Raw genomic sequence first — 12,314 nt, 5'->3', positions numbered from 1 at the left:
GTGTGTGTGTGTGTGTGTGTGTGTGTAGCGAGTGCGACTCAATGCATGTGTTTGCAGGATTTCTTAAACTAGCCATCGCTCAAACATCAGATACAGTTGGGCGTTGTGTGGCAATGTAGTTCCTGCAGGTATCACTGTGAGACATTTAAGATGTCAGTATGCTATGACCAAAGTGCTGGTTGGATGGTCAAACAGCGTCTGAAAATCTTTACAGGGTTTGCATCTGACAGGTTATGTAAACTTCGAAAACTGACAGTTCGACAATCACGCTCACTTCATGCATCAGTTGTTTGGTTGTGTGGATTTGAGTAGTAGTAGTAGTAGTAGGCAGGATTTTATGTATCACACTCTTTTTTATTTATTTTTCACCTAATTACTTCAGGCACTTTTTCATGCGAAAACCGAGTGCAACACCATGAATGTCTTTGTGGAGATTCTGACCAAAAGTGTGTACCGTTATCCATGTTTGAATAGATATCAATAGGAGGTTTTTTAATCCAACTTCAACTGTGACAGCTAAAACAACTTTTGCCTTCAGACGTCTAAATTCAGACGGTGTTTCAGGGGTGAGAAGAAGGAGGGCCCCCCATAATACTTAAACACAGAGTGTATTCACATTCAACCCCCTGGATTTTTGAAAAAATGTGCTGAAAGCCTTCAGACTGTGTCAATGTCCCTCATTCACAGTGTATCTGGAACAATAACAGAAGGATAATGCGCAGATTAGTGCTCCTAGGGGCAGAGATGGGCTTTAGATGCGGAAATATGCAAGAGAGACTTTCCCTGCTGCAAATGAATTAGCCCACTGTTCACCCACAAATATAGGGTGAGAATGTGCTTGCGGAAGAAGATTAGTGTGGACGTGGAACTTGAGATGTCTGGCATTTTAAGGATATACATCGAAAACATTCAGCAAGCCGCCTAGCTTAGTCATGCAGTTCCCTATTATTTAAACCTGAAGGCTAGAAACACTTTTCTTTTTCCTCTTTTTCTATAGAGAGTTGTCCTTTTAAAAAGGTCTTCAATATGCCACAGCTGAAGGCCAATAATTAAGATCTCAATCTTGTTTTGAATTTTGCTCTTGAGGAAAGCTGCCCTCCATTCAAGCAATATGAGCTTGGCTATTAAAGACGTCTGAGTGTTTTGAACGCAACAGACAGGTTTTATAGACAGTTTTTGAACAACTTGTTCATATAAAAGCCAGCAGTATTGGCCCTCTGCTTCAATAAATACACTAACTGATAAAAACCATCTTAAGGAACCAGAGAACCTAGTATCATCATGGCTTTCGTAAGCTGCTCAACTGCTGTCCTCAGTATAGCCTACTTTCTGCTTTTCCAAACCTTTGCAGTCATGGCTGACTTATCTTAAGCTGTGTCCTCACCCGGGCCCTCGTAAACCAGAGGAAGGTCATTCTCTTGGGAATTCTAAAAATGGTGCCAGTGTCTCTTATGAGAGGAGACAGGAATGTCATGGCCCCATGTGAGTGATGTCCATCAGCTTTTTGATTGGAAATGCCCAATGGGGATTTGTAGTTTCTTTGAGAAAAGTGGGTTAGTTTGGCTCTGATCATAGGACATAATAATTTAAAAAAAGAGGTAAGTTGTGCTGTTGAAGGAGTTCTCCACCAACTTTACCCATGAAAGTTATTGAAAAAAGAACCCTGCTAATGTCATTGGGGCTATCTCTGCTTGGTCTTGACACTTTAAAACTAGAAGTGCTGCGTTTGGAAAAAGTGGTTATTTAGGCCGTGGGGATTATGGGCATTTAGGAAATTTAAGATCCAGTGTATTTGACCCACACTATGGACTAAAAGTCAAGATATCTGGTCCTCTGTTGCTTTAATTTAGATTTTTTAAATCTCTTTTGTGAGTCCGAACAGCTAAATCACTGTAAAGCCCCTCTAATCACATCCACACAGCTCCATTAACTTACATTCTTTAAGAGGCACACAAAGGTTTATGTACATTTAATTGTTAAAATAAAATTAAAAATGCATGACTGTGGAGGTACTGCATACAATGACTCGCCACTAAGATATTTAACTACTTTAACATAGCCAAATAAAAAGACCTGCTCTGCTTTTACTTAAGTTTTTACTGGACTAAATAACTGGATGTAGTATGAAAGATCACCCACGTTAAATATCCTATTATAAGTAATAAAGATATTATTGCTAAACATTCCTCCGGAAGTCTCTCAATTTCCAAGAGGAGTTCTTTTAGTTTGTGATAGGTTAAGAGGTCAAAGAGACACTTAAGGTGGACCAAACCATTTGGAAAAGAGGGGCTTAAGGGGATCAGGCTAGACTTATTGAAAGATGACTGAGAACATCTGGGATTGCTCTCAAACCACATGTACTCACACACACCTAAGACATTCACACAAATTCTCACACAGACACAACGCTATTAAACTCATCTCTAATCTTGGATCAACAGCGACAGGATGCACCTCCACAAGGGCTGATGCTGTGCCGTGTTTGTAATCTTGGGGGAGAGTGACAGAGACATGAGACACGAGGGTTTGAGTTTCTCGTCTATCTGCTGTGCTTCGGTTCTACCACACTTGATGAACCACAATGCTGGGTGGGCTTAAAGAGGCCCACACACACACACACTCACACACACACTTATCTATACATGTCTCTTGTTTCCTCATCCATTACCACTGTGTTTCCTTTTTGGATTTTTCTACACATTTTCCGTAGGCACTGATGGACTTAGCTGATAATCAAAATGTGATACTCTTAGTGAGAAGAGGCTGTGAAATATCATTTACTGGAGAGGTCATCTAATTGGTCTCTCCTCTGTGTGTGTCCTGCAGGTCCCATGGCCTCCACGGAGCATGGCAGAGAGCTGGAAGAGGCGGCTACAGCAAGAAAAATGGTCCAGCAAAACCCTGGGAGGGGCGGTCAGAGCCACAGACCAGCCGGCTGGAAGAGGAGACGCCCACGGCCACGTCTTTCCCACAAGGGACCCATGCCGTTTTAGAGCAAGGTGAGTTTAGAGCAGTCAGGGGTGAAAAGACGCTTGTTAGGTTTTGTTTGGCAAAGCATACCCTCATACCTGTAATGTCAGTGTCACACAGTAAAAGTGGATTCTCGTGGTAAAGGATCTGTCCATCTTTGCTGCATTGTATCAACTTTCTGTCAAGTCAGAGCTACTTGTTTCTCAAGAGAATATGAGTAAAAGCACTTCCCCGATTATCAACTGAGTAGTGAGAAAACACAATTTCATAGATGATCTTCTAAGAGGAATATGATGGTGACTCCTAAAATACTTTGTTGGCAGAATCAGTTTGGATGTTTTCGATGACGAATGGGAAAATCCAACTCTTACAGAAACATTGGAAACTCTGCAGCCAGACTCAACTCCAACACAAGGATGTTATTGTTGGCAATCCAAATAAGTGTATGTCTTAACAGATAATTGGACTTCAGTCTACAAGCTTGCATGCCTTTGTAAAAGATTAAGACTATGCCATTTATTTCCTCATATTTGAGACATTTATAGTTGGAAACTTAACCTTTGAGCCCATTCAGCTAGTATACATCGTTTCTCTCCAGCCGATTAAGTCAATTAAATCCCTTTTTCTAAAGATAATACTTTGAAGACTTGGGTTTCCAAGCAGCACAATTTTTCTCATGAAGGACTGTTGAACTTGCTGTCAAATAAAACAAGTCTTTGTGTGAAAACCCTTTAATCCACAGTCAGAGATAATATTTTACTTATCACCACAGTTTGATTTTCTTTTTCTGAACCAAAACAAGCTCTCTTCATATCTATAAAAACAGATCAAGTTTTATTGAGAAACTAAAACATGCAACAACTACTTAAACAAGATGATCAAATTTACAGTATATACAGATTAAAAGTCTCCATGCACGTGCTAGTATTAGTACATTTCTGTGAATGGAAAGCAGTTGAATTATGTCCCTGCATTAAGAAGTGCAGGACCCATTCACATGTCTCTCCCAGACGCTGTGAGGGACAGGGAAACTAGACAAGACACAATATCCCTGCAGGAGGTGCCAACCATACAACACTGACCTGCAGAGGGTCACCATAAATTAAAGCCATAGTGAGAGGAGGCTGCAGCCAGAGAGTGTAAAGGCATGGTTAATCAGTTTTAGTTAAAAGGGATCAAAGCTATAGAAGTTTGAATGCTCTTTTTTTAAGTAGTCGCAGAGGTTTTACAATCTATAGCGGATTTCTGATCGTTATTTTTTTTTTGTATTTTTGAAAAGACTTCTTTTGAACTCATTCCTTCTTTCAATATAGGACTCTAGCTAGACCAAGCTAGAGCAGTTTGCACTTGAAGGACAACATGGGTCCTCCAACATTCCTCAGTCTGCCAAGAAAATGTGAGAATCTTCTCTGCGATTTGAATGGTCATAGCTTTCAGTGTTCAGGGCCAGAATGACCACAAAATACAGGGAGCTTCAGGAAGTTGTGAAGCTATGTAAAAGTGAACGGCTCAGTGAGTCACAATGCCGTCTCTGCTAACACCTCTTAAACCACAACACCCTGAAGATTTCCTTTTTTTGTTAGCTTCCCACTCTGGCTCCTCTCATTCTTGCTAAGTTCATAGTTCACCTCGTTCAAGGGTTTCTTCACATAACATGTCAATTTACCCCAACCTGACCTCAGTGGGAATCAGGCTGCATTTTAGTGATAATGCTACCAGCCTTCACTGAGTAAATGATGCAAACAAGGAGTTAAACTTCTACACAGTTCAGTCCCAGTTTGTTCTTTATGCCTTAGTATGATGTATTCTGACAGAAGGAATTAATTCTTATCTAGCATCAATCCATTCTACAGCCTTCTCAAAGCTTTAAGGCTGAGTTCATCCTTGTGTGTCCTGCTTTCTTCTTCAATTTGAGTTGATGATGAGAAAAACACCTCTGGAAGCAGCTGGAGATGCATTTTGTCTGATCAAAGCTCAATTCAATGGAGTTCAATGGAAACATCCAGCTGAGTGCTGGTGAGACTCGTAGGCAGGCAAACTGTATGTAGATATGTCGTTACTGGCCTGAACTTAATTACTGCAAAAGTAGAAATTAAGAACAATGATTGACTTGAAAGTGTCTGTCCACCAACGCTATGCTATTTAGCAACATCTCCCTAGTAAAGTGTCAAAAGCAGCTGTTCTTTTATTCCCTAAGACACCTGGGGTAAAGTTTGAGTTTTCATCACTATACATTCCAGATGTAAGCAACTCTGAGAAGAAAGATGGTGACCCGGGTCATGCTTTGAGTGTCTGAGTAGACTCAGATCCAAACGTGCTAGCTAACTCTTAGATCTTAGCCATGCCAGTGACAGTCCAAAAGAGGACAAGATATTACAGCTTTAAAGCCACAGGCAATTTATGAAAACCCCTTGAGACCCCAAGTGTAGGTAAGCTCAGTAAATGAGTCTTTTATCAAAACAATTTTAGAGCAGGTCTGCAACTCTTCTCATACACTCACAATACGGTAGTTTGACTTCAAGGGGCTTCTACACTGTAGTCATACCATGGACCCAAAAGCACAAAAGACGACAACAACAACAACAACAACAACAACTCAATGGAGATTAGATATACGGTACATCAGTTCTCGAGGGATTACATGACCACAGAAATATGCCATCTTAAAACAAGAGCAGGCTCTTATCAGTAAATGCAACAAAACCCATTTGAAAACTTGGGAAATTATGACAGGACGGAAGTAGATGAAAAGCAATGGAAGATAAAAGACTTCCTCATTGTTGAGGAGTGATCCTGTGCCCCCACCGTAGTATAATGCAATGCTTGTGTTTTCTACAGCAAGATATACAATTGTTTTTCTATCCAAGACAATGAAATCTGGTCTTTTTCTTCACTGTTTTCTATTTGGTGCAAGATAACAGGTTATAACAGTAAAAGCTCTAGTAGAAACGTCCTGAGGGGAATGCTTATTGGAGAGGAATTTTAAAGACCGCAGGACTCATGAAATGATTCTGAGGAAGCAAAAAAAAACACATGCTGATGGCACTTTGTCTGTGTTATTTTCCTGTTTTGTAGGCACTGCTTTGAGCGCCCTCCCCCAGGTTCTGATTTCTATGCTCTTCCTTTGCCTTGGGGGGCCTTGCAACAAAGGGCCTACGCTTGCCCAGCCTGAAGAGTGATGTCCATAGCACCTGCTGGTTCTTCAAGCAACTCTGTCCACAAAAATCAGGACAAGCCGCTCACCCTCAGCTCTAGGAGGAATTGAGGGCAGGGAAGGGGGATGGGGGGTATGGAGCCAGAGCTATCAGACTCTATTTCTCTGTCTCTCTCTTTCTCTTACTCTCACTCCCTCACTTCTTCTCTCTATCTCTGTCTTCTCCCAAGTGTTTTTTTCTTTTCTTTTTCAATTTTCCTATTATTTGCTTAATAGAGCCCAATCATAGCGCTCTCCCTGAGTGTCTCACACAGTTTGCATGACATGTGGTGAAGAGGGAGCCCGGTCAAAACAATCTGAGTCTTAAAGCATCTGTCCCTTCTCCACGGTGTGGTATTCCCATCTCTCAGATCCAAGGTTACTGCAGCTGCTGATTTCATTGCCGTGTGGCTACTTAACGGCTTTACTAGCGGCAGAGGGCGCTAATAATGTGGAAGGGCAGGGTCAGTTTTGATAGTTGACAATATTAAGTTCACTAATGATATTCTGGATGTCTGGTGCAAAGAAGAATTTGAGGTGTTTAAAATGGAAGAGCAAGACATTTGAATGGCATTATATCCATCGCTTAATTAATATTATTGATGGTGCTTTGTTCCTTCTAATAACAGTACTTCCACATTCAAAGTTAAGTTGGACTGAAAAGAAAGCACATATTGTCAAAACAATCTATTTAAGTGACAGAATAATTCCTTCATTTGGAAGATTCTTTAATCCAAAGCTATTTTGGTGTTTCTGAACTCATTAACACCTTGGGGGGGTTAACTGACGTGCTCAAGGTTACTGTAACACCCACCTTGGATGAGTCCTTTGACCCCAAATCCCAATCCCAATCCTGTCCCCAATCCCCAGCCTTCTCATCATACTGCTGCCCTGTGCAGCTGCTCTACTACACGACTGTTAACTGGCAGGGGCAGTCTGCTCCACCGACAGGCTGCCTTGCCTTTTAATGAAGTGCCAAATAATAACCTTCTCCACAATGCTGCCAGGAACAAAGGAATAAAAAGGTTAGGGAGAAACACATTACCTCTTGTTTCAAGTCTTGATACACTGACACATTATGCATTTTCAATTTCTGCAAACAGAAATCCCACATGAGACAATGTTAGCAAGGACCGTTAAATTAGACCAAAAAAAGAAAGAAAGAGGAAACAAAGCAAATATTAGCTCAGTTACTATTCCACCATAATCAGCCTACCACTAGTGCTCTGGCTGTTTTAACATTCAGCATAAGGCTGGTTTGACCCTGTGACTGAAATCATTCACTAATGAAATGCTATGCCTTTCCATCATACTGGAATATATTACTGTTTATGTTTATTTCTGTGTTTAGGTAGTTTTATTTCTTTTTTTCTCAGGGTGCTGTGATAGAGGCTTGTACTAGAGCAGTCTATTTTGTGCATTTATTTAACTAAACACATACATACATTACATTTAATGCCAATATGAGCATATTTTCGTATATTTCCTTACTCTTCCTCTATGTATTCACCAATATAGCCATGTATTCAGATTCAGTCTTTTTTTCAGTCCTCAGACTCATGATCCTTTCCCTACATTATGTTGGGTACAGTTGCCTTTCTAGTCTGCCCTACCACAGCACAGGTGGTCGTGGCTTTGATCATTACGCTCATTAAATCCTGGAGTTAATCTTTCTCAGATGAATCTCCCCAAGGCTTGCCGGGGCCACTTAGTCTGAGCTCATTGTTAAATTGGCTTAGACTGAAACCACACCCTTCCCCCTTTTCCAATCCTCAAGCCCCTGCTGATTCAACGTGTAACCAAGTAACCTATTAGGACTGTAACCTGTAGAGCAGCCACCTTGCAGTCGTTCATTGTGTATTAGGTGTGTGGAGCAACTTCCTTGTTTTTTTCACTTGTATTTTAGGTGAAAATGGGATTTCAATCCACTGTGATTCAATCAGCAAACACTCCTATTTCAAGTCAGTTTTGACCACACAGGCAACTGGCAGGTTAACCTAGATTTCCAACACATTTTCCCTCTCGCCATGTCTCATGCAAATATTATAATAAAAAGCAGTCTTCTCAGCTCCAGCATGAGAAGCTTTTATTAAGAGAGCATCTAAAATCACAGTGGTAATCCACCCAGCCAAGATCACCTTGATTAAAAATGTATTAAATCCTAGGGCACTGTGAAGAGTAATAATAATTTCAGTTCCACCATTATTTTTTCATACCCTCTCAGACAGAGATGTAGATTTCATTAATGCTCCTCGGGAGTGAGACAGCTTTGCTCAGGATGTCTCATGTATTATTGGGAAAGATAGTAGGAAGATATGAGCTGTGGATGGAAGTTCAAAGCAGCTGGAGTTTGGATGCTGGAACTAGACTGGGTCGTGACAAGGGGTTCAAATCAATATTTCCCCATCTCAGAAGTTATTGTTATGGAGCCGAGCAACGTCTGTATGCGCACTGTTCTTCATGAATGTATGCTCACCATCTGCACCAGCCATGCTGCCCTTTCAGAGACCAGAGCAAACCAATGTGTATGTAAAGTACTCGTTTTAATCTTGGTCTGGTTATCAGTTGAATCCAAAAAATCAAAAGCCAAATATCCCACTGATCCAAAGCCTCCGGTGTCAACTAGTCCCAACAAATAGACGCGGCTTTGCTCCAAGACTTCTCTGTATGGGTTTGCAAGGCTGCACTTTTGCAATTCCATTATGCTGCTGGAATAATACACCCTGAAAACAAGAGTCTCTTGGTATAGAATGGTTTTCCAGTGTATTGTGACAATTTTTTGTCTGATTCTTGTCTAGCTGGTTGTCCAAAGCTTACTTTTTGAATACAGTGTAAAAAGCTGTATCTTTTGTGGATGTAACAAAATAGAAAAGTAGTCTGCAGCACAATATGTCGTGGACACGTGAAAGCTTTCAGGCATTCTTTTCTTGTAGATCATAGCCCACAGCCCTCCCCTGCACATCAGGTTAATGGGCCTTGTGGTGTGGAAGGACAAGCACGTCCAGGCTCAAACTGAAATGGTAAACCAATACATTATGCTCGGGGAGCAAAACCATTTTCCTTAATGGTCTTTTCCAGCAAGGCTTACACAAGAGAAACGATTCCTATCCTCTCAATGTTTCCTCTCCAGTTCCTCTTCTCTGTGACCATCACAAGGCCTGAGTAATGTTCCTATGCACTTGTTAGCATGTTTTCCTGATAGAAAAATGTTTGTTCTGAGAAGTTGCCCCTTTGTGTTTAGTTCTTTTTGTCAAAATGCATTTGGCTGGGAGTGTTTAAGGAGTGAGGATGAGCAGAGAGATAGATTTGTGTTACAGGTGGAGACGAGAATAAGCTAGCAACAGGTTTTAAAATATTAGCTTTGATCTCTGTTTCCGAATATAGACACAACCCCCACACAAAATCATCTCAGAAAAGCACAAGGTTTTTATGTTTTTTTAATCCTATCGTCTTTCTATACTCAGTTCTATACCAGATGAAAATTCCTCTAAAATGACATTGAACTCAAAAACATTTCACTCATTGTGGAAGTGGAAACGGAGTTGGCACGCAACACATTTCATGATTTTACCTTGTGAATCTCTAGGCCCATCAAACTGTATCATGTTGGCCTTCAAAGTGGGTGTGTGCAAGATCAAGGGGCTGATATTCAATCCAATGCATTCACACATTTCCATCGGCTGATTTTATCTCCCCGGGGGAAATTACTAAAATCTGTCATTATCTCGGAGCCTCAAAATGAGACTTCCTACACCCAGAATAGCACATGCCCCTCCTGCCTTGACTGCGACACATTCTCCATCTATGTAACCACTGTGTTCAAGATCAGATCATTCAGAACAATCGAAGGAGAGGAACAGTCTGTAGGCTTACACGCCATTGCAACAGTGTTACTAGGTCTCAAGCAAATACCATTTAAAAGACAATGTATTATTCCTGAAACTTATATTCTGTTTATGGTGTGTGCTCATATAACTCACCAGGCCAAATGTACAGTCCCTGTCTCTGTTTTGATGTTGAACTGGGCAAAAATAAATGACATAAATAAATAAATAAATAAATAAATAAATAAATAAAACAAGTGTATCAGAAATGGTTGAAATACTGTGTACATATTTGAACTTTTGGTTTCTAATTTATAAAAGATAAGCTTTAGCTCTTGGAGTACTTATTTTATTTTTTCCTTTCATGCGTAGCTTTGTGTTTTTATTTTCTATTTCTGTAAAGTGTGTAAATATATCTTTATGATAATAAGTAATATTAAAAATCTTATTTTAAGAAAACACTGTTGTGTCTTTTTTGTCATTAATGAAAATGTATTTAAAAGACTAAGCTTCTGTTGTTTTGAGCTAAATCCTAATGTCAATGGCAATGCTAACATGATAATGTTTAGCAGGTCATATTTATCATGATCATTGTTTCAGTTAAGTGTTATAGAATGCTAATATTTGCTAATTAGCATTAAACACAAAGTACATTTACCTGATGACGGTCTACATAGAAAGTTGACAAGTCCCCAAAAGTATTACAATTAAACCTGAGGGGAACATGTCTGCCCCAAATTTCATTTTAATCCATCTAATACTTGTAAAGACATTTCACTCAAAACTACAAATGTGAACCTCATGTTGGTGATCGAAGAAAAGTCGGGATGATCAAAATCAGAGGGCTTCGTCCTCTGGGGAACATGAAAAACAACATTGCGGTTTTTTCCACATCAATCCATCTAATAGTTAAGATGTTTCAATCCAGACCAAGATGGTGGACTGACCGTTAAACCAACATTACCATCCCTCAAGCCACAAATTTTGAGTTGACTTAATATTGTAGCTCCAGCAGACGTTATCAAGATACTGACCAACAGACTGAATTTATATGAACAGTATAGTAAAACTGCACTTGGCAGAAATATTGGCACAGCATAGTGGCATTAATGAGCCATTTCATAAATGTTCAATTTAAATGGGATGCTCTAATTGGGAAAACTATTATTATTATTATTATTCAACAGACATGCTTAAGATTTACTATAATTTGTTTTACACATTTTACTTGACGTCATCCCAGTTGTTTGTGTATTTAAATTGAATTAAACTGAAACTGGCCTGAAACTCCACAAAAGACATGTTGACATGACTGCCACGGCCATTACCCTTTTGCCTTCAGTTGAATCTTGTGAAGAAATTCATTCACTGCAGTATGCACATGTCTTTTTAAATCCACTGCTCATCCATTAAGCAACACTTCATCAGTGACAGATAGCCTTTAGAAAGCTTATAGTGCATACTAAGCATGCTGTACATTAATGCATCACAGCTGCTGAGCATGCATGGAGACTAAGTATACGTCTCCATGCGCTGAGATTCAGCATGCACACATGTCAAATCTACATACAATGGAGGGTTCTCCTGTTTTTACTGCTAGATAATCAGAAAAGAATTCAGCAGAGACAAGTGCACTGTATCAACATTTATATTTCAGACCTTTAGGAACATACTGTTTAAATAAACGTTTCCAAGGATCTCTAATTCTTTGATTAATCTTTTTTTTGTTGTACATATGGTGCACAACATTTGTGCTAAATTTTTACAGAAGTTGAATTGGAAATTATAAGTTTGACAGCATCCCACATGCTATTTTCTTATATTGTTTATCTAAAAAGAGAGCTTTAGGGAGGCAATGTGTCGAAATGTACTGGGCTTTACATAGAAGCCACTCTTTCCCCAAAAGCCCCACTGGGACCACTCAGGGAAGTGTCTGGTTAACACACAGAGCTGACATGTCATGATAGACAAGAGGTGCACCCCTGAGCCCAAGCAGCCCCAAAAAGACGCCCAAGGTTATATCATCAAGCCTGGGTCAGCTGTATAATTGGGCTCGGGGTCACCGGGAGTATATGGAGCGTGACAATGAGGCTCTAGAGTTACAGTTTGTAGACAGGCAGCAAGGGCCGCGGGTGGGGTATTACTGCGAGGCCAGACGTCCTTTTCAGGGGTTCAAGGTCCATCTGCGAGAGTGGCTCTATCCCTGTGCACTGTCACTTTGTGTCACTGCCTTCCAGCAGAGATGGCAAAAGTACTCACTTCCCGTACTCAAGCAGAAGTACGGATATTGTTGTTAAAAAATACTCTGGTAAAAGTAGAAGTACTGA

General features: G+C 40.2%; 1 protein-coding gene across 1 annotated transcript in view; it reads left to right on the top strand.

Annotated features, from left to right (window-relative positions):
* apln (apelin) overlaps positions 1 to 9,640 on the top strand; it is a gene marked incomplete at its 5' end in the record, with an annotated part of 20,497 nt that extends 10,857 nt beyond the window's left edge. Inside the window, 2 exon segments of the mRNA XM_032527928.1 lie at positions 2,827 to 2,999; positions 6,046 to 9,640. Coding sequence (XP_032383819.1) covers positions 2,827 to 2,993 — 167 coding nt within the window. The 3' untranslated portion in view covers positions 2,994 to 2,999; positions 6,046 to 9,640.
* Positions 9,641 to 12,314: the final 2,674 nt, after the last annotated feature.

This window comes from Etheostoma spectabile, chromosome 10, assembly GCF_008692095.1.
Source record: "Etheostoma spectabile isolate EspeVRDwgs_2016 chromosome 10, UIUC_Espe_1.0, whole genome shotgun sequence".
Taxonomy (NCBI): Eukaryota; Metazoa; Chordata; class Actinopteri; order Perciformes; family Percidae; genus Etheostoma; species Etheostoma spectabile.
This window is presented reverse-complemented; position numbering and strand designations above follow the sequence as displayed.